This window comes from Cydia splendana, chromosome 3, assembly GCF_910591565.1.
Source record: "Cydia splendana chromosome 3, ilCydSple1.2, whole genome shotgun sequence".
Lineage (NCBI taxonomy): Eukaryota > Metazoa > Arthropoda > Insecta > Lepidoptera > Tortricidae > Cydia > Cydia splendana.
The window spans coordinates 4,537,122-4,561,176 of NC_085962.1; the positions used below are offsets into that span (position 1 = coordinate 4,537,122).

Below are 24,055 nucleotides of genomic sequence, written 5' to 3' on the forward strand. Positions count from 1 at the left end.
CATGAGCCGAGGCAAAATGCCGGGATAACGCGAGGAAGAAGAAGAGAAGAAGAACGTTATTATAATATACTAGAGGTGGGCCGAATATTCGATAATTATTCGGTATTCGGCATATTCGGCATATTTTTCAATGTTCGTATTCGGCCGAATATTTTGGTTCAAACACTTCAAACTGCCGAATATTTACTGAAAAAACAAATTCTTTTTTTAGGGCGTCCGCTAAGCTCACGCGGTTACGCGGGTGCACTTCGTGTATGAGACGGTTCCGGCGGTCTAGTCAAAGTGACGATCACTTGCGCTTCGCCATCGAATCGCTTTGTGTCTCTCTGTTACTCTTCGTTATTAGTGTGACAGTGACAGTTGCGTTTCGTTCGCTACGGAGCGTTAGCGATTGGCATGTTGTCTACGGGGCCCGTTTCTTTTCATAAACATTCCCGGCCGGTCCAAAGGGAAAGGTTAAAAACACGTGCGGGGTGCAGATCGTGGACCTGTATAAACTTATTTTAGGCAGTTTTAGCTCAAGCGAATAATCGGCAGAATATTCGGTTCAGTATGATCTGAATCGAATATTCGGCCGAAAATTCCCGTACCCGTCCCGTCCCGTAGTCCCGTCCCGTAGTGCCGTATTCGGCAAAGTCCATATTCGGCCCATTGTCTGTATTTCGTATTGAACAGACCATAGTAGTTATATTGGACTATAGTTGGGTGGTTTTACGCTACTGTAATTATTAAAGTGCTAATTATCAATTATCCTAAAAAGGCCTCAGTATCTAAGAAATAAAGCCTTTTAACTTTGTATTCCAGCTGAATGGCTTTTAGCTAAAACGTCCACAGAGCGACCCGCATGTGGTTTTGTGGTTAGGGTTTAAACTTCACAGTATTTAATAGGTTACACACAATAATGGTCGCATCTCCGGGTATTATACAGTGTAAACGCGATAGGGTGTTTAGAATGCAGAAACGTGCTGTCCGCATAATCGACGGTAAACTCCCTGACCACCCAGCAAAAATGCTATTTAAAAAGCATAAAATATTAACTTTACCTTGTATATTTGTCCTGTCGGCTTGTATGTACGTCAGAGCAAATATACATACGTATAAAACTAATGCATCTATACGTACCTGTGACCGGCCGCCCCGCAGACCTCCCTTACTGGTTGCTCCGAGTTGCAGACTCGCTAAGTCGCGACGGTCGCTTAGTGTAATCGGACCAAAGCTGTACAATTCACTCCCGCCTACATTAAAGGACTCGAATAGTGACTCAATTTTCAAAAATAATCTTAAATTATTGCTTATTGAACACGCATGCTACTCAATTGATGAGTTTATGTGTATAACCTTAACCAAAGATCATTGACCCAACACTGTGAAACGAAAATTATGATTGTTTGTTATTGTTATTTTATTGAACTATAATTGTTTTATTACTTGTATAATTTGTATTTTATTCTGACTTGTAAAATGTACTTTTATTTTTACCAATAAATATCTGTATTCTGTATTCTGTATTCTGTATTCTGTATTCTGTATAATTCAATACGGGCGAATATTTAAACGGTGCCCATACAACCATTTCCAGTCGCCGTTACGACGCGGTGTTGACACATCTTGTGTCGACACCGTCTGTTTCGGTCACAATTCCAGTCGCAGAGTCGTCGCCGTGTCGACACAGTTACCAGAAATGGGGAAGGGTCGACACATGACACAAAGTGACATAAAGTGTGGTCGCCGTGTGCACACATTGTTTCGGGTTTGCGACTACTTTATGCCAAAATCATTCGTTCATTCGTTCATTTTGTTCCTGTCAAATGGAAACTGTCAGATGGAAAAATACTTAAATAAAAATAAGTGACATTAATACGCCATCTCTAAAACGGATTACAAGACGTAATTATATATTGTTTGCATTTATATTACAATAGGACTTAAATTATTATGGGGAATTAAACTGCTCGAGTGATTTGATAAACTAAGTGTAATATAATCAACGCGCCACCACATTGATTTAGTTTAGCCGGAAATGAAATTGTTTACTTCTCAGTGCCTGTGTTCATAACTATATTATTTGAAGCATTTTTAGTACTTCGATGCGTATACTATACTTAAATAACAGAAATAACGCTTTACATACTACGAAACTTGTTAATTATGATGTATAAATATATTAAATATGGTTTAAGGCTGAGAAATATTGCAGTCACAAAGTAGTTGCAATGTTTCGACTTTGTGTCGACTCTGTGTTGACACATGACACGCGCTGTCAAAAGTAATAACAAAGTTACTGGTATGTTACTGGATTTGCAAAATGGCTCCTTGTGTTGATTTGTTTTCAGATATTCTCAAAGTGTAAAAATGCCGTGGTCAGAGATGGGCATTAATCGATTAACTGTTTATTCGACTAATTAATGGAATAAAAAAAGTTAATTCTCAAATTTTAATCGCGATTAGTTTAGTCGACCTAACATAGATTGAAATTGAATTAATCTGAATATTAATCGAATAAATTATCGATTAAATCTCGATTGAAAGTTGACAGGGGGCCATTTTTGTACGTAAAAATAATAGAAATGTCTTGCATGCAGATGGTAGCAAAACACTTTGTCATAAAAGTCGAGATGGGTGTCGATATATAGGTTTTAGGGAGTGCCGATTTCGAAAATAATGACCATTTTGGAATCCGAAATGGCGGCCATGCACTGTGTCATAAAAGTCGTCATGGATGTCGTTTTATACGTTTTAGGGGGCCCCAATTTTGAAAATGATGACCATTTTGGAATCCAAAATGGCGGCCATGCACTATGCCTAAGAAGTCGTCATGGGTGTCGTTTTATAGGTTTTAGGGGGCGCAGATTTCGAAAATGATGACCATTTTGGATTCCAAGATGGCGGCCATGCACTATGTCATAAAAGTCGTCATGGATGTCGTTTTATAGGTTTTAGGGGGCCCCGATTTAGAAAATGATGACCATTTTGAAATCCAAAATGGCGGCCATGCACTATGTCATAAAAGTCGTCATGGGTGTCGTTTTATAGGTTTTGGGGGGCGCAGATTTAGAAAATGATAACCATTTTGGATTCCAAAATGGCGGCCATGCACTATGTCATAAAAGTCGTCATGGGTGTCGTTTTATAGGTTTTAGGGGGCGCAGATTTCTAAAATGATGACCATTTTGGATTCCAAGATGGCGGCCATGCACTATGTCATAAAAGTCGTCAGGTATGTCGTTTTATAGGTTTTAGGGGGCCGCGCTTTCGAAAATGATGACCATTTTGGAATCCAAAATGGCGGCCATGCACTATGTCATAAAAGTCGTCATGGGTGTCGTTTTATAGGTTTTGGGAGGCGCAGATTTCGAAAATGATAACATTTTCAATTTAAAAATGGCGGCAATGCACTATGTCATAAAAGTCGTCATGGATATCGTTTTATAGGTTTTAGGGGGCGCAGATTTCGAAAATGATGACTATTTTGGATTCCAAGATGGCGGCCATGCACTATGTCATAAAAGTCGTCACGGATGTCGTTTTATAGGTTTTAGGGGGCGCAGATTTCGAAAATGATAACATTTTCAATTTCAAAATGGCGGCAATGCACTATGTCATAAAAGTCGTCATGGATATCGTTTTATAGGTTTTAGGGGGCGCAGATTTCGAAAATGATGACTATTTTGGATTCCACTTTTATGACAAAATACGTAGCCGCCATCTTGGATTATAAAATGATCATCGTTTTCGAATTCTGCACTCCCTAAAACCTATAAATCGACATCCGTGACGACGCAAGTTATCTTTATTTTCAGATCTAACAAATTGCTACAGAATACAAAGGACAAAAAAGAAGCGAGGAGGTAATGAAACAAGCAAAAATACAGACGATTCCTCGACGCAATTGGGTGATTCTTAAATTGTGTCCAGATTTTTTTTGTCATAAAAGTTTTTATTTTTCACATATTACTCTCACAAGTTCCGTGACATTTCGACCTTGTAATTTTTTAAGTAAATGTTTTTGTTTATCTATGAGGATCTCACTAGAATAGTATAATCAAGGTATATTTATATTTGATGAATGAAATAGTAACGCAAAAAAAAAATATATTTGTGTCTTATATTCCTGCCGAAGACTTTTATTTTACCTTTTCCTTCTACACAAGTTTAGAATAGAATAGAATAGAATAGATTTATTCGTAAGCACAAACAATCGGAACAGTACATAGTATAAAAGAAAACACAAAATAAGATTAAAGTGCCACGAAATGGCCCCATCTCAGCATGTTGCTGGTGGCTTCCAGCGCTGATCTTCCGATGAGACCATCAAGTGAGAAGAATCACGGAAGGCAACAGACAAGAAGAAAAAAGACAGAAATAACATACAGTAAACAGTTAGTTAAATAAGAAAAAAAAAAGTTACACAGCAAGAAGATACAACATAACGACTATTTACAATTAAGATTAATTAATACAAAAACAAGCATCGTGCTCTAAATCGCTGTATCGATCCGGTCCGACCATATCTTGGCTGAGCATTACAGCTGTATATACTATTAGCGCCAACGGTGGCTACACTAACTAAAAAGCAATGTCACAATGTCAGACCAAACCAATATCGAGCGTTCATGAAATCTACGTTAAAAAATCTTGTAAGATTAGCTTATTAGCAAAACAGCATTGTAGGATGACGAATTTACGAAAATGTACGAAATACTAACATAACAGCACTCTACTAAGTATGGCGTAAAGGAATGATGAACCCTTGTCAGGCCAAAGGAACAAAACACTTGAGGTAAGCATAAGTAAAATTACAAACTACAGGCAGCTGGTATCAAGTCTGTAGGCTTCTTGGCTACGTTGGTGATTAAGTAAATACAGTTTAATCTTTGACTTAAAGCTATGAATACTTTGCAGGTTTCTCAAAGGCGGAGGTATATTGTTCCAGACTTTCGACGCGGCATAGCGAAAACTTCCCCGAAACGCTGCTGTGGCATGGCGTGGCATTAACAATTGAATTCCACAGTTACGGCGCTCGCGGAGCTTAATACAAGAAAGCTTATTGAAGAGATAAGGCGGAGTACCATATTTAAGCACACCAAAGAGCAGACAAGCCAAATGAAGTTTACGACGGTGTTGCATCTTGAGGATCTTATGGCTGTTCAGAAATGGTGTCACGTGAGCTCTCGACGGAATATTGAAACAGAAGCGAGCACAGGCATTTTGAACACGTTGAATGAGTCTCTTTGTCTTTGCAAGAAGTCTAGGCCCAAACACTACATCCACATAGTTTAATTTTGATAGGACAAGTGATTCAACTAGTTGACAGCGGAGGTTTTCGCTTAAATATGGCCGAATTTTATATAAAACTTTAAGCTTGTAAAAACAACTCCTAATGGCCTCGGAGACATGCTTCTCATAACGTAGTCCACAATCCATTATGAGACCTAAATTACGCGCTTCATACACCCTCTCAACCGGTGTATTCATTAGCGTAACATCCGTTGATATACTGACACCAGCCAGTTGTTGCCTGCTGCCAAATACTAGGTATTTAGTTTTATTTGGATTAAGCAACAGGCAGTTTTCTGTGGCCCATGATGCTATTGAGGTGAGATCTTGGTTTAATTTTTCTATAGCACTGTCAATGTCAGCTGGCTTACATGATATATACACTTGTATGTCGTCTGCATATATATGGTATTTGCAATGCGTGATGTGGGACCCTATATCTGCAGAGTATAATATGAACAGGAGTGGGCCGATCACCGATCCCTGTGGAACTCCTCTTGTTATATCAGCTTTTTCGGATAAAAATGAAGATCCGTCACTGCAACATACTTTCACAATTTGTGATCGATTATGTAAATAGCTTTCAAACCACTTTACAGTTTTGTGATCAAATCCGTAAAAACTCAATTTGGAAAGAAGCAGATTTATATTCAGACAATCAAATGCTCTTGAGAAATCGAGGAGGACTAAAATAGTGCACATTCCTTTGTCTTGAGCATCCAAAATGTTATCAGAGACATCGAGTAATGCGGTCACAGTGCTACGTCCCTTCCGAAAACCTGATTGGACATCTGGTAGGATATTATTGTTTTCTAAGTAGGCGGTTAGCTGTAAGCATACTACTTTTTCCATTATTTTGGACAGACAAGGTAGTATACTTATAGGCCTAAGGTCTGAAAGCACAGATGGGTTCGATACTTTAGGCAAGGGAGTCACAACTGCTAACTTCCAGATATCTGGAAAGGTGGATGTAAGAATGGAGGTATTTATTAGGCTCGTAATGAAATCAATTGTGTGTGGAAAAGTCATAGTAAGCATGTTTAGATTTATCCCGTCAATACCCTCAGCATTCGATTTTAAACATTTAATTACTTTAATTATTTGATAAGAACTAACAGTATCTAAATGGAAAACAGAGTCATTGAACTTATGAAATTCAAAATAGGTCAGCTGTGATATAGTGACACTTGAAGTTCCAGGTAGATCTAGGAAGTGTTTGTTCAAGGTATCAGGATTATTAAATATATTAGGTAATTCATTATTCTTTTTAGGCAACACTGTATTTTTTAAATTTTTCCATAAAGTTTTGGGTTCATTAATTTTATTATTAATACTATGTTTGAAATATGCTACCTTTTCAAAATACAGAGCTTTATTTACAATAGACTTAAGGTCTTTGTAGTATATCTTTTTGACTTCGCTCTGGCTTTTGTGAAAATCTGCCGCAGCACTGTCACGCAACCTCATCATCAATTTGACGGTGTCCGTAATCCAGGGGTATGATTGAGCTTTAATCAAGGATGTCTTAAGAGGAGCATGCAAATCAAATAGATTAAGAACTTGTTGATTAAAGGCTGTTACCATGTCATTGACATTTCCAAGGTTTGTTATCAAGTCCCACCTCACGCTCTGCAAGTCCACATCTAGATCTTTTTCGCAGATGTTTTTAAGAGGCCTATAGGTAACGCGGTAAGGCTTGTGTTTCTCACGCTTAACATTGAAATTACAGACAACAAGGCAATGACCATACAGGGAGCCCACATGATCAATTGCTGTAGTATTGGCCTGCATGTCCGTACAGACAACATCGATCAGCGTCTGGCTGGTGTCAGTGAAATGTGTTGGCTGCGACACTAATTGTGTTAAACCAAAGCCAAGTTTGGCCAAGTAATAAGAATTTAGGGCTCTCAATTTTATTTTGACTTCTACAACAGTAAAGCTACGAGGCCATGTTTGGTATCGTTTTCGTATAAATTCGCAGTACCAAATTTAGTTAAGGTATCACATTGACACCATTCCGAAGTAAAAACATATAAACTTATTAAAATACTTTCTTTTAAACTCCTCTTCACGCTTAAACTGCTGAACAGTTTTAATTTAAATTTGGTACACATATATTTTGAGTCCCGAGACAGGATATAATAAGTTATCTCAAAAATCATCCTTTAAAGGTGTGAAATAAGGTGTAGGGGGGAATTCAGAATTGACTTCTTGAAGTTAATACTGTTTAAGTTTAGGTTTGAAGTCATGTTTTTTCATCATTTTTAACTAAATCAAAGATGTAGACCATCCCAAATTTCATATAAATCGGTTCAGCGGTTATTGATTTCCCGTACAAATTTCCACGCCACTTTTCACACCTTCAAAAGATGATTTTGGTTATAAGATCTATCCTATGTCCTGTTCCGGGACGCAAACTATTTCTATACCAAATTTCAACGAAATCGGTTCAGCGGTTAAGCGTCAAGAAGAGTTTCAAAAAAACCGGCCAAGTGCGAGTCGGACTCGCATATTAAGGGTTCCGTACATTAAGTCCGACTCGCGTTTGACTGCACATTTCTAATAGGTTTTCCTGTCATCTATAGGTAAAGAACTATTTTGTGTATTCAGACGGACATACATACAGACGCACGAGTGATCCTATAAGGGTTCCGTTTTTTCCTTTTGAGGTACGGAACCCTAAAAAGATTTATTTTTATTTTGTGGAATGGTGTCAATGTGATATCTTAAATGGATTCAGCACCCCAGATTTATACGAAAACGATACCAAACACGGCCTAGCACCTTCACTGATATAGATATATCAAGATAAAATTGAGAGCCCTAAATAAACTTTCAAGAGCGGATATCTCAAAAACTATTCAACATATCGAAAAAATTGATTGAATAAACTTGTAACAAATTAAATTAACTTTCATTTTGTATAAGTGGCCATGTCGCTGAGATGCATAGTTTCCGAGATATAATCGAAAAACGGGAAAATGGGACCTTCAAAGCCCCCTCTCTCCCCCCCGCTCAAGGGCTACGGCCGGGGACTTTTGATATGTTCACCTCCTAACTTGTCAAACCGAGTTACGGAGTCAAAAATTGTGTTCCGAGCATTTCCCTCTACAACTTTTGGAGCATTCGTTGCCTGACCTAAGTAGCTTATTGAATTTCTTTAAAAACTTTTCTGTAAAAGGTTGACGGGTGTTGGGTGTTTATATGGTTTCGGTCGATTATTATCATTTGCATTGCCCATGATGACTTACTAGAATTACGAGCACACGAGACACTAATAGTAGTTTGACAAACCTTGGTTTTCAAGAGGTATTTTATATTGACATTTGCTGTCACAAATTTGCTGTCAGATTTAGTCGCAAACCGCACGCAAAGTGCACACAAATGTGTCGACACCTTGTTACGGAAAAGTGTAGACACGGCGACGCCACTTTGTTTCGAAACAATTCTAGACACATTGTGTGGACTCTGTTACGACACATCTGACATTTAGTTACCACTTTGTGATTCTGCGACTGGAATGGTTATATGGGCATAAGGAAGGAGGATTTGTGGAGTATGTGCCGACAACCTCCGATCACCCAAGAAGTTAGCACTGCGGAGTAAATGCCCTGTACACACCTGGAGGCGGAGCGTAGATAACGAGCTGCGAGCCGTAGGACTGAGCTGGAACGAGGCCAAGACGGTTGCTCAAGACAGAAAGGCGTGGAAGTATCTTGTGGAGGCCCTAGGCAGTATGCACCTCCGGGGTGCCCCAGGACAAACTACAACAGAAAACAAGCATTTACAATTAGATAGTGCTATTTGGTGAAATAGAACTGCCCAGGAAGACCAGAAAGGAACTCCTCACCATACCGTCCCGTGAAAAATAGATTCATGTTGGCAATACGTATTACTAATGTAGAATTGTCGCGCGGGTGCGATCAAAAGTCTTGTTCAAGCCGTCATGTCCGCCTCGCATTTATTTCGTGACGCAGACTGTAACTATTTCCCACGGTTAGGCGAGTCAAGGAGGCAACAACATTCTAATTCAACAATTTGTTATGTTTTTGTACAGGTTTTTATGTCTTGATGATTGGCGATTACGACTTTCACTTTATTTCGCATGCACTAATCAACGTAACGTGAGTGAACCTTAAGGTCGTATCAAAATAAGATCAAATCTGTAACAAATTATTCCATCAGAATCCGGCTCAAGTAAAGTTCCCTGGCAATCCAGTGAAGCCCCGAGGCGCCTCTTACATTACAACTCGAGTTAATGCAATTAGAGCCTTCAAAACAGTAGTTACCTCCTACATTTAAGCTGCGCTAAACCAGCGTCTATGGCTGCCTGCCATTCAAACATGGAAATGGAACATAATAACTCTTTAGAAATTCAATTCATTCAAATTAGAGGTTCAAATACCTTTGACAAGTAAACGCGGTTCCACTTCAGCCGTTTAATAACTATCGAACCTTTGAGCGTTTTCACATTGTCCGATTCACTATCGAATGTAGAATCCTACATCCGCGTAGTCAGGACGCGGGGGCGCGCCCGGGCGCCGCGCCGTCTTTAGCGGTAACGCATACCTACTACAACAAGCATTATGCCTACTGCACATACCAACGCACACAAACAAATAATATCGGACCTACAGCCAGGCCTCCGTCACACGCTCAAGGCCACGCGCTATATGCCTACCGCTCGGCGTATCGTCGACGATACAACCGACAGAGGGCCGCCGAACGCCCGCCTCAGCGCTCGCACCGCATTGCACCGCGCGTTTCCCGCGCTTATGCTTCGAAATGCCGAAACCACGTAATTATTGTGCAGTAGATGGGTGAAAAAGTCAAAAAAACAAAGGAAAAAGCCTATAATAAAAATTCATCTTTTTATGGCGGGCTAAAGGTCCCACCTGAAAGTTTAATAATTATATTGAAGGGTTAGAAAAAGTATTTTTAAATAACTTTGACGACGTAATAATTAATCGGCCTGGTAGCAGCGTATTACAACTTTTAAAAACCGTTGATTGTCCGTTGCTTTGCTCCTGAATATTTATTAAAATTATTTACGCGATTTAGGATATTTTCAACTACTTATTAAATTTTAATAACAGAGAATTCCGAGAAGTGAAAAAATTATAAATCATTATATTAAAACTAAAACATATTTGATTCGCAACATTCGTTTTATTACAATAATCATCATAGGTAGGGTAGCTACAACCCTAGCGCATTCTTACGATGACGCGTTGGCACGTGACTCGAACGGCGGGCAACACAGTCTCGACTCTTTGTGCGCGTAATTATGGTACATTTCTTCTTGTCCTGAGCAGCAGGTATTATTATTAAGGTTCTGTAGGCTATTATAGCGTAGGTATTTTTGCTTTTGTTTGGGAATGAAGTATCTGTTACGTAGTAACTATTTATTAATCTGTGCTACAGCTGACGGTAGAGATGGGTAGCGGTGAGTAAATACTGAGTATTTACTCGGTATTTACTCAAAGCACCCGATAAATACCCGTATTTACTCATTTAGGTGGGTAAAAACGATTGCTTATAAAATATTAAAAAAGGGAAATTTAAGAACTAAATTGTTGTTCAATGAAGAGTGCTAACGTGTATTAACAATATCTATAAAATAAAAAGCATATAGGACGCTTAATTTCTGAAAAAAAAGATAATTATCAGTGAGAAGCAAATTGTGATAATGCATAGTTAACAATTTTGTTTCAAATAAGAAGGTATTTACTTTAAAAATATTGTATTTCAATTCTATCGATGTTCTAGATAACTGCATGTCGCGCAAAAGTGCGTGTTTACGCGGCACTTACGACCTTTTATTAAGGGTTTTTTAAAGAAAACTCAAAAATGGCTCAACCGATCATGTTTTTTGTACTCTATTATACGGCTAATTTCCCGACATGTTTTCTTATTTTTTCTGAGCTTTGCTTCGAAAGTTATAGAGAGATAAACATTATTTCAGCCTTTTGAAATGGTTTTTTTCCAAAAATATTCAATTTGTCCAAAAAAGTTCTTAGAAACATTCCAGTTATTTTTAAAGACCCATTTAATCATGTGCAACACCTTGGTGATTTCTGATATTTTTTATTGACAATTAGTTACATGTATGGAGTGCCCCTCTTAATAATACATTTCTTACAATTTTGAGTACTTAATCCAGTAGCAGCTTACAAAATACACCTATATTTCAAATTTATATGCCCCTTTCAGCTCTCTAAATAGTTTATACCCACCAATTTGGGTATAAACGAGTAAATACGGGTATATTGAGTAAATACTGAGTATTTACTCGGTATTTACCCGTGAGTATTTACTCACTACCCATCTCTAGCTGACGGGGGTCTCCGACATGGCTGAATTTATCGGAAGCGCCTTTCCGATATCGGATGTCGAAAGGCGCCTATGACAAAAACAGCTGCAGGAGAGTGCCATTGGCATTAAGTCAGCCATTTTGCGTTATTTATCGTTTTTAGGATTCCGTACCTCAAAAGGAAAAAGCGAATCCTTATAGGATCACTCGTGCGTCTGTCTGTCTGACCGTCTGTCACAGCCTATTTTCTCGGAAACTACTGGACCAATTAAGTTGAAATTTGGTACACATATGTAAATTAGTGACCCAAAGACGGACATGTAACGTAAACAAATGAATTTTAAACATGGGGGCCACTTTTGGGGGGTAAATGAGAAAGTTAAAAAATAAAGTTTTTCAAACTATATCGTGTTATATATCAAATGAAAAAGCTCATTTTGAAAATATTAAATATATTTTTGTTATTATTTTAAAATAAATAGGTTAGAAGTTATTTAAGAAAATAGCCAAAAAATTACTATTCCCTCCTTTATCTCCGAAACTACTGGGTCTAACATTTTGAAAAAAATACACAAAATAGTTATTTACCTACTCGTACCCTCGTACCTAATTACCTCCCATACAACCATTTCCAGTCGCCGTTACGACGCGGTGTTGACACATCTTGTGTCGACACCGTCTGTTTCGGTCACAATTCCAGTCGCAGAGTCGTCGCCGTGTCGACACAGTTACCAGAAATGGGGAAGGGTCGACACATGACACAAAGTGACATAAAGCGTGGTCGCCGTGTGCACACATTGTTTCGGGTTTGCGACTACTTTATGCCAAAATCATTCGTTCATTCGTTCATTTTGTTCCTGTCAAATGGAAACTGTCAGATGGAAAAATACTTAAATAAAAATAAGTGACATTAATACGCCATCTCTTAAACGGATTACAAGACGTAATTATATATTGTTTGCATTTATATTACAATATGACTTAAATTATTATGGGGAATTAAACTGCTCGAGTGATTTGATAAACTAAGTGTAATATAATCAACGCGCCACCACATTGTTTTAGTTTAGCCGGAAATGAAATTGTTTACTTCTCAGTGCCTGTGTTCATAACTATATTATTTGAAGCATTTTTAGTACTTCGATGCGTATACTATACTTAAATAACAGAAATAACGCTTTACATACTACGAAACTTGTTAATTATGATGTATAAATATGGTTCAAGGCTGAGAAATATTGCAGTCACAAATGTTTCGACTTTGTGTCGACTCTGTGTTAACACATGACACGCGCTGTCAAAAGTAATAACAAAGTTACTGGTATGTTACTGGATTTGCAAAATGGCTCCTTGTGTTGATTTGTTTTCAGATATTCTCAAAGTGTAAAAATGCCGTGGTCAGAGATGGGCATTAATCGATTAACTGTTTATTCGACTAATTAATGGAATAAAAAAAGTTAATTCTCAAATTTTAATCGCGATTAGTTTAGTCGACCTAACATAGATTGAAATTGAATTAATCTGAATATTAATCGAATAAATTATCGATTAAATCTCGATTGAAAGTTGACAGGGGGCCATTTTTGTACGTAAAAATAATAGAAATGTCTTGCATGCAGATGGTAGCAAAACACTTTGTCATAAAAGTCGAGATGGGTGTCGATATATAGGTTTTAGGGAGTGCCGATTTCGAAAATAATGACCATTTTGGAATCCGAAATGGCGGCCATGCACTGTGTCATAAAAGTCGTCATGGATGTCGTTTTATACGTTTTAGGGGGCCCCAATTTTGAAAAAGATGACCATTTTGGAATCCAAAATGGCGGCCATGCACTATGCCATAAAAGTCGTCATGGGTGTCGTTTTATAGGTTTTAGGGGGCGCAGATTTCGAAAATGATAACCATTTTTGATTCCAAGATGGCGGCCATGCACTATGTCATAAAAGTCGTCATGGATGTCGTTTTATAGGTTTTAGGGGGCCCCGATTTAGAAAATGATGACCATTTTGAAATCCAAAATGGCGGCCATGGACTATGTCATAAAAGTCGTCATGGGTGTCGTTTTATAGGTTTTGGGGGGCGCAGATTTAGAAAATGATAACCATTTTGTATTCCAAAATGGCGGCCATGCACTATGTCATAAAAGTCGTCATGGGTGTCGTTTTATAGGTTTTAGGGGGCGCAGATTTCGAAAATGATGACCATTTTGGATTCCAAGATGGCGGCCATGCACTATGTCATAAAAGTCGTCATGTATGTCGTTTTATAGGTTTTAGGGGGCCCCGCTTTCGAAAATGATGACCATTTTGGAATCCAAAATGGCGGCCATGCACTGTCATAAAAGTCGTCATGGGTGTCGTTTTATAGGTTTTGGGGGGCGCAGATTTCGAAAATGATGACTATTTTGGATTCCACTTTTATGACAAAATACGTAGCCGCCATCTTGGATTATAAAATGATCATCGTTTTCGAATTCTGCACTCCCTAAAACCTATAAATCGACATCCGTGACGACGCAAGTTATCTTTATTTTCAGATCTAACAAATTGCTACAGAATACAAAGGACAAAAAAGAAGCGAGGAGGTAATGAAACATGCAAAAATACAGATGATTCCTCGACGCAATTGGGTGATTCTTAAATTGTGTCCAGATTTTTTTTGTCATAAAAGTTTATATTTTTCACATATTACTAAATCTATGGCAAAAGTTATAATATTGCAATGGATTCCATCGCATGTAGGTATAAGTGGCAATGAGACAGCTGATGCATTAGCAAAACAGGCATGCAGCGATGGCATTGAATTTCACTTGAAACATTATATGGGGGCAATAATGACTGTTTACATTTAGTCAAATTAAAGTGTCGCGAATTGTGGAAGGAATATTTCGACGAGAGATCTAGGGACAAAGGTATTTGGTATAAGACAATACAGCCACAACCCTTTAATTCTCCTTGGATTGATAATAGTGTGTTGTGTAGGCAGGATCTAGTTTTATTATTGAGATTGCGCTCTGGACACATTCCATTGAATAAGTTCGCCTACCTCATGCGTAAAGTGAATTCGGAATTATGCACCTTATGTAATCGCGTCGAGGATGTGTATCATATTTTAATGGAGTGTGTCCGAAATGAGCGACTTAGAAGACAGATATTTCATGACAATGACAGTTCCATTGGGTTATGTAATACCTACCTTTCGAACCCCATGTCTGAGGTTGTTGAAAAGGTACTAAATATTGTTAAGTGCGGTCTGAGGGACAGAAATGTGTGATGTAATTAAACTAGATGTAGCTATTTACTTTCTTTTAACTTTGTTAATTAAGTCTGTTTTTTATGGGGTGACATATTCGTTCAATCGAAAAAGCCCCTTAACAAAGGAAAAAAAAAAAGTTCCGTGACATTTCGACCTTGTAATTTTTTAAGTAAATGTTTTTGTTTATCTATGAGGATCTCACTAGAATAGTATAATCAAGGTATGTTTATATTTGATGAATGAAATAGTAACGCAAAAAAAAAATATATTTGTGTCTTATATTCCTGCCGAAGACTTTTATTTTACCTTTTCCTTCTACACAAGTTTGGCCAAGTAATAAGAATTTAGGGCACTCAATTTTATTTTCACTTCTACAACAGTAAAGCTACGAGGCCATGTTTTGGTATCGTTTTCGTATAAATTCGCAGTACCAAATTTAGTTAAGGTATCACATTGACACCATTCCGAAGTAAAAACATATAAACTTATTAAAATACTTTCTTTTAAACTCCTCTTCACGCTTAAACTGCTGAACAGTTTTAATTTAAATTTGGTACACATATATTTTGAGTCCCGAGACAGGATATAATAAGTTATCTCAAAAATCACCCTTTAAAGGTGTGAAATGAGGTGTAGGGGGGAATTCAGAATTGACTTCTTGAAGTTAATACTGTTTAAGTTTAGGTTTGAAGTCATGTTTTTTCATCATTTTTAACTAAATCAAAGATGTAGACCATCCCAAATTTCATATAAATCGGTTCAGCGGTTATTGATTTCCCGTACAAATTTCCACGCCACTTTTCACACCTTCAAAAGATGATTTTGGTTATAAGATCTATCCTATGTCCTGTTCCGGGACGCAAACTATTTCTATACCAAATTTCAACGAAATCGGTTCAGCGGTTAAGCGTCAAGAAGAGTTTCAAAAAAACCGGCCAAGTGCGAGTCGGACTCGCGTATTAAGGGTTCCGTACATTAAGTCCGACTCGCGCTTGACTGCACATTTCTAATAGGTTTTCCTGTCATCTATAGGTAAAGAACTATTTTGTGTATTCAGACGGACATACATACAGACGCACGAGTGATCCTATAAGGGTTCCGTTTTTTCCTTTTGAGGTACGGAACCCTAAAAAGATTTATTTTTATTTTGTGGAATGGTGTCAATGTGATATCTTAAATGGATTCAGCACCCCAGATTTATACGAAAACGATACCAAACACGGCCTAGCACCTTCACTGATATAGATATATCAAGATAAAATTGAGAGCCCTAAATAAACTTTCAAGAGCGGATATCTCAAAAACTATTCAACATATCGAAAAAATTGACTGAATAAACTTGTAACAAATTAAATTAACTTTCATTTTGTATAAGTGGCCATGTCGCTGAGATGCATAGTTTCCGAGATATAATCGAAAAACGGGAAAATGGGACCTTCAAAGCCCCCTCTCTCCCCCCCGCTCAAGGGCTACGACCGGGGACTTTTGATATGTTCACCTCCTAATTTGTCAAACCGAGTTACGGAGTCAAAAATTGTGTTCCGAGCATTTCCCTCTACAACTTTTGGAGCATTCGTTGCCTGACCTAAGTAGCTTATTGAATTTCTTTAAAAACTTTTCTGTAAAAGGTTGACGGGTGTTGGGTGTTTATATGGTTTCGGTCGATTATTATCATTTGCATTGCCCATGATGACTTACTAGAATTACGAGCACACGAGACACTAATAGTAGTTTGACAAACCTTGGTTTTCAAGAGGTATTTTATATTGACATTTGCTGTCACAAATTTGCTGTCAGATTTAGTCGCAAACCGCACGCAAAGTGCACACAAATGTGTCGACACCTTGTTACGGAAAAGTGTAGACACGGCGACGACACTTTGTTTCGAAACAATTCTAGACACATTGTGTGGACTCTGTTACGACACATCTGACATTTAGTTACCACTTTGTGATTCTGCGACTGGAATGGTTATATGGGTGGTTAGCATAGGACCTAACAAGTACTATTGAGATAAATTTTGCTTAGAAATAGCTAATAAAATTATCACAGATCACCTCAACTCCATATGCTCTCCCGTACAAATTTAGTACGGCAAAGCGACCGCTTATTTCAGTTGCGTCCACAATCAGAACCACTACTCGAGTATTTTAAAAATATTTATAATTATTAAGCTTTATGGGCGTTCTTGGGTTATTATAGTATAAAATAGCGTAGAATACAAATATATTTTGCTGCTGAATTCGTAGCATTTTACAAGTAAAATTGTACATATGTGCGCCGCGGTGACCTCGTGATCTTTTGTAAACACTTCATAATGCGGTGTCTGTTGATATTAACTATACAAAATAATTCGGTCCGTAATGTAAAGTTAAGGCCAGCGCAAACTGGCGGAGCGCAGCGCAGATCACCGAGGAGCATTTACGCCGCGCAGCGCACACCGGCGAGGTAAAATCCCCCGCGATACCGCGAGCGCCCGCACAGCCCGGCGCTGGCGGCCGGCGCACCAGGGAGCACTTCGGCGCAGGCCGGGGGATGCCGCGGCATGCCCCCGCGTGTACTCTATCAAAAGGGATTAGAGTCTAGTGTGCACGAGTTCTCCTCCGTCGTCCCGGTGCTACTCCGGCGCACTCGGGAGGCCTCGGCGCATACCGGGGGATGCCGCGGCATGCCGGCGCCTACCGCTGCGGTATCCTCTCGTGCTCCTCGATGCCGCGGAGTAACAATCCTTCGTGATGCTCCGAGGTCGGTCTCAAAGCATTTAAATTTATACCTGAATGTAATTGAAATAGGGAAGAATATACATTGATAATTTTAAAGTGATCTGCGCTGCGCTCCGCCTGTTTGCGCAGGCCTCGCACAAGTTATGAGATAGCACGCTGAGCTTTTTAAAGTAACTGTGTCAACGCTTGTTGACGTGGTGAAAAAGTTTGTGTTTCGCTGGGGAAGCAAAGTTTGCTCCCTCGTGCCTCGTCACACTGATTCCACTTTTCAACCCACTACGTTCGTGGTTCAATTTTGGAAACTTACGTTCGCTCGGATTGCTCTGGTATCAATATGAGCACGACGAGTGAAACAACAACTTTGCCAAATGGGGTCGGCAACTGTCAAAGGTTTGCATAGATGGCGCCATCATAGCTGGTCCCTTTTTCTATGAGATTTAGCTTAAAGGGCTGGCATCCAAGGCATAAAATTCCATGAAATAAAACAAAAAAATTACACGATTCTAGGGATTGACAGGGCAAGCTATGCTGGCGCCATCTGCTAAATACTTCGACCGGCCAACCCCATTGTAAAACAAATAACTTAAGACCAATACTTGTAGCTGAAAACAGGCAGTGGAAAGAAAACAAACGTGATAAATGCACCAATCACTGGTGCAATCATGTTTGATAGGATTTACTACGCCCTCCGACACGCCTACGTAAAGCTGGTACAAGTTGATAAGAGATAGATAGATAAAATCTTTATTCAAGCACAACTTATATTACATGCTTTGTGACACAAACAATAACCAGAGACAAAAAGAAAGTTGACAAGAGACAATAAAAGAAAAGGCAACGTACAATTTGACACTATTTAAGGGCTCATTTAGACGGTGCGAGAACTCGCATGCGTGTTTCATTACTTTACGTCGCCCACGGGACGGGAAAAAAATCTCACTTCCTGGCCAATGCAAGACGTAAAACTTTATACAAACCAGGGGCGGTAATTCGTAAAACCACAGATCGCATATTTATACAAACACCTGCGATCTGGAGCATTTACGAATTTACCTCCCTAGGTATGTTATGTACTATTGCGTTATTTGATCGGTCGGCTGAGTTGATATAACCTCAATGGTCTGCAATGGAACTAAATACGCATGCGACTTCGTGTGCGGTGTAAATGAGCCCTAATAACAGTAATAGCGATTTATATATTTAATACTAGCTGTGCCCGCGGCTCCGCCCGCGTGGAATTCGGTCTGTTCTGTTTCTTTCCCTCTACCCTGGAGGCGGAACTTGAAGTAAAGTTGTCAGATGGATATGCTAGAGGACTGTAGTCCAGATAAAATATTTTACAGTTAGGTACCACTGAATAAAACTACACTCCAAAATCAATAGTTTTTTTCGCCCTTATTAAAATTTTACACGTGATTTAAACGACAGAGTAGTAGGTGTATATCGGACGATACAGTAAATAAACGCGCGCGAGCGAAAGCGAAGCGGCCTGCCTGGCTAGAGCGCCACTCACCGTGGTCTTCTTCAGACTCCTGGGGAAGGCCACGTGCCCCTTGTAACCTCAATGCGTTTCGAGACTTTCGCGAATGATTCGATTTTTTTCGGGAAGGCATGGTAATGCGTATAAAATGCGAGTCCCAAATCGTTTGACTCCGCAAACGACCAGTGCCGGATTAAGATATTTTGATGCACTAAGCATTTCTAGACCATGGTGCCCCCTCTCCCTAGGGTCATCAAGATTATATTGAATTTTTTTGGTAAATTGAGTGACGTTCATTGCCGCAATACAGCTGAGTATGGAAATCAGTCACATCATTTTATCACGAAAATTGACAGTCCTGCAGCAGTAACGTTGCAACAGAGTAATGCTGCTGCAGTCGCCACCCGAATATCACCTTTATCATATCTTAGAATGTTGTTGAAAACACGAGCGAAGCGAGCGCTAAAATTTTTCGATATAAAAAAGCAATTTGATAGACGTACAGTCTATCAAATACACGGAAATCAGTCACATCATTTTATCACCAAAATTGACAGTGCTGCAGCAGTAACGTTGCAACAGAGTAATGCTGCTGCAGTTGCCACCCTAATATCACCTTTATCATAGTCTAGAATGTTATTGAAAACGCGAGCAAAGCGAGCGCGAAAATTTTTCGATATAAAAACGCAATTTGATAGACAGTTGTACATTTTTACTTTTAGTATGGAAATCAGTCACATCATTTTATCGCGAAAATTGACAGTACTGCAGCAGTAACGTTGCAACAGAGTACTCGTAATGCTGCTGCAGTTGCCACCCGAATATCACCTTTATAATATCTTAGATTGTTATTGAAAATGCGAACGAAGCGAGTGCGAAAATTTTTCGATATAAAAAACGCAATTTGATAGACAGTTGTACATTTTTACTTTTAGTCCCAACAGGCGCGAAAATGTTTGCCCCTCCTTCCTAAGTAGCGCCATAGGATTTAGGGGCAAACTTAAGTCAATCGTGTGTTGTGGCTACCCCCCCTTTTAGGGGTTGAATTTTTATAGCCTATAACCTGGCCGGGGATATTCTCGACAGATTAGTAAAGTTTTCATCAAAATCCGTTCAGCCGTTTTCACGTGATGCGCGTTCAAATAAACAGACAAACAGATAAACAGACAAACAGACAACAATTCTAAAAACTATTGGAACGTGTTCTGTTACCGATTCTAAGTATCCCCAGCCAATTTTTTTTCGAATATCTTCCATGTACAGACTTTCGACCCTCTTCAGCTTTATTATATGTATAGATAGAAGATAGAAGATAGATTATTCCTCTACTTAATGTGTCGTGGTAAAGAATAGGCGCAGTGTTTCCTTCGCCGGATTCACTGTCAATTATGAAAAACGCATAGGTACGCATTTTGAACACCTCACCCGCTTAGCAATGAAATTGCTAATTTCTGCTGCTGACTGTACCATCTCGTTCCAATCTACCTACAACGATAAATTATAATTATTTTAATCTAGGCCTAGTTTCCCCTCTGGGTTGGAAGGACAAGATGGCAGTCGCTTTCATAAAAACTAGTGCTTACGTCAATTCTTGGGATTAGTTTTGAAGCAGCCCCGATCTCCCATGACTCATGAGCCGTGGCAAAGTGACGAGATAACGCGAGGAAGAAGATTTCTTTAATCTGAAACTTTTGCACAAGATAACACATAACGCCAACCGCTTGTAAATTGTGCATGTGCATGCAATTAGTTGCATTAACGAGCGGAGCCGCGGGCGCGCACAGTGCGATGGATGATCTCCGCTAGTTCCCAACGGATTACCAATATACCTACATAAGTTCAAAATTTAGCAGCCTATGACTGAATACACTTGGGATCCACATTTTTTGCCACGTGGCAATTTAGCAGCCCATGACTATGAAGACACTTGGGATCTACATTTTTTGCCACATGGCAGTTTTATCCACCCAAAAAATGCCTACCAGTTACTGCCTCCATGAGAGATAAATACTAATGTATTCTTTAATTAATCTTTTACAAATTCATAGTGAAAAATTGGTAACTAATAGACTGTATTTTAAAGAGTCTTTTTTTTAATAGAAGTATACTTACTCGTATTTTATAGTTATTCAGGCAAAACGTTAAAACCCGCACGATTGCCAAATCTTCCGTCTCAAATCTGGCGCGGCGTGCCATATCTTTAGTTCCTTTCTAATTTACTGGCTTTTCCCCTGATAAGCATGCAGTTTTGAGATATCACACCCTTTTCCCTGTGGACTGTGGAACGTTAATCCCCTGACGTATATTGGTGCGGGTAATCATGCCTACCACTAGGGTTTGCACGACGGATCCGAAATGTATGGGAATATCCGCGGATCCGGATCCAGATCCGGATAATTTCATACATTTCGGATCCGGATTGCAAACCCTACCTACCACGCAGTAGGAGACCACCCCTTTTGTTTTTAAAGAGCCAAATCATTTAAATAATACCTACATCATTTAGAATTTTAGATACATGTACCAACAGGTGCAACTGATTTAATGAAGAGTTATACCTACGCATAAATACCGTATCGCTAATTATGGAAGCAAGTTTGTGGGGTTCAGAAAAAAATACTACTTTTTGAGTTGTCGTCGTATACCAATCTATCGAGTATATACCTACTTAGTTGATAATGAATTGAATGATTGAAAATTACAAAATAAGGGGATCAACAATTTCAATTTTGACCAAATAGTGCAAAGAATCGGGTATGCATGTACCCTGCATATTGAAACAACATCAAGATTAAAATTATTTTTATTTATTAATACATATACATGTTAGATAATTTGGATACACTTATAGGTACAAAGTTAATTAAGTAAACATTAAATTAAATATACTAATTAAAAGATAAACGAACGTTAAGTTCGTGGTCACAGGCAGACTGACGAGGAATCTTCTTGCTGCGCGGGTTTTGCGAACTACCCGCACTTGTTCTTGATTATTCACTTTGTACGCTTTACTGTCCTTTACACAACACTTTAGCAATATCCTCGTGTTCCTTATGCATATCCTTATCTCCCCATCTCCAAAGATTGGTCCCATCTCCAGTTCTCTCTGCCCTCTTAGCTATGACGTCATTTCCAACAGCTTTCAAGTCATACGCCCACCCAAGCCAGGCGAAAAAATCTATGAAAAGTGTAGTAAAGTTTAAAGCATTATTGCCCAGTTCTGCAGCTCTATAATCCCAGGGGAAAACGTGATGGTAATTGTGGTATCCTTCCCCTAAAGTTGCTAAAGATACTGAGATGTTCTGCGAAGGTGTGATGTTTCTGTCGTAAGGTTTATTCCCAAAGGCGTGGGCTGCGCTGTTGACCAGGAATGTGGCGTGGAGTGATAATATCACTCGGAGGATCGTCAGGTGCCATGCTGAGGCAAAGGTCTCGTTCCAGAAGTACATGGGGAAGAGGGTTGGTAAGATGAAACAGATTGTGCCGATGAATGGGGTTGAATATCTGGAAAAGGGTAAATCAGTTTGTTATATCCAGTTTCTAAACCTAGACCACTTGTCGTCAGCCAAGAAGTCTTAAGACTGCTTAATTTTCAAAATTGTCCCACGCAAGTCTACAAAATGACTGTGCACCATGTGTGTGCAAATATAAATCTTACTCAAAAGAATGAAATTTAAATCGAAACAATACCTAAGTCATACTTCAGGCGTTCTTGGTGTCCTAAAAATAACAAATTTTTTTGACATATTTTTATTGCTGACTGCACTTCGTCTCATTCGCATACCTATCTACTTCTCGAGAGCTTTCTAATGAGTCTAAACTCGATGTGTTTGTGATTTTTCATCCAGGAGTTTCTTTGGTTAGGTACCTTCCGACTGCATCAACAGATCAACTCCATGTTAGCATATTATTGCATTGTCATCAGAATTACATAAATACTCCAAATTTCGACTAAATCAGGTACTAGGAAATGGTCAAAATTTAAGTTGCAAGGATTGAAGCACATTATACAAAATATACGTAGTGAAGTTAAATAAAATTGTGTAAAAATACGTACTTTTTCTGAAACATCAACACCTTATTCTCCTTAAGATCCGACACATCAATCGTCCTCATCCTCTTCTTTGCTTCCGGGTGCTTTTTAACCAGTAACCACCCAATATGCGAAAAGAAGAATCCTCTAGTCGCGTTATGAGGATCTCCGTCCGTGTCAGAGAACTTATGATGGAGTCTATGGTCTCTAGCCCAGTGGAAGATGGAGTACTGGCAGGCGAAGCATTGGAGCAGCATCAGGAGTATCTGAAGGGGGAGGGTGGCCTTGTAGGTTTTGTGGGCCCAGAGGCGGTGAGCGCCAGCTGTAGTTCCGAATGTGGCAGCTCCGTAGAGAACGATTGCTGGAAAATACAGATTTTTTTTAAATATTTTGTTACCCTTTGAACGCCACGCCTATCGTGTGCGGCGCGGCAACGTCGGAATGCACGAAGGGCAGTAAACTAGATAGATATACCACGTGTCCCAAAATTCAACGATAAGCTGGCACCAGAAGATGCCTACTCATGACTACTCGAGGAAAAAAAAAATATCTCAATTTATTATGAAATTACAAAAAAAAATGAAAATCGACACCCCTAGTGGTATTTTAACGACCATGTCTACAAAATTTTCAAATTATTTTTTTCCTCGAGTAGTCATGAGCAGGTCCATGTTACTACTTAAATATTCATGTCAAATTTCAGAATGTCGTTTTAAAACTAAAGCGTATCTAAACTAAGTAGGTATCTGTATCTGTATTTTCGATTGTATGGCGGCGGCCAGGTTCGTGTGATTTTAAAAATGATAAAATTTGAAAGTGCTACTTTAGTAGGTGCACACCTAATAATATAGTCGCCCACTTCGCTTCAGTGATTGCCAGATATATCCCACAAGCGCCGGCCGTGTGGAAATATGCAAACATGGCTATATTAATGTAGGAGGCCTCGTATTTTATCGGCGAGGCCTGAGGAGCG

The 24,055-nt window shown here is 39.0% G+C and overlaps 1 protein-coding gene across 1 annotated transcript; it reads right to left on the reverse strand.

Annotated features, from left to right (window-relative positions):
* Window positions 1-22,057: 22,057 nt before the first annotated feature.
* Window positions 22,058-23,408, reverse strand: LOC134806436 (acyl-CoA Delta(11) desaturase-like). Its single transcript, XM_063779715.1, has 2 exons — window positions 23,107-23,408; window positions 22,058-22,553 (listed from the first exon to the last, which is right to left on the reverse strand). Exons 1-2 carry the CDS (start codon window positions 23,337-23,339, stop codon window positions 22,058-22,060), a joined length of 729 nt encoding a protein of 242 aa, XP_063635785.1. The 5' UTR covers window positions 23,340-23,408.
* Between the last annotated feature and the right edge of the window lie 647 nt (window positions 23,409-24,055).

Coding starts and splice junctions, on each gene's coding strand:
- LOC134806436 (XM_063779715.1), bottom strand. CDS start 23,339: ATGCTGCTCCAATGCTTCGCCTGCCAGTACTCCATCTTCCACTGGGCT. Junction 22,554..23,106: donor GTGTTGATGTTTCAGAAAAA/GTACGTATTTTT, acceptor ACCCTTTTCCAG/ATATTCAACCCCATTCATCG.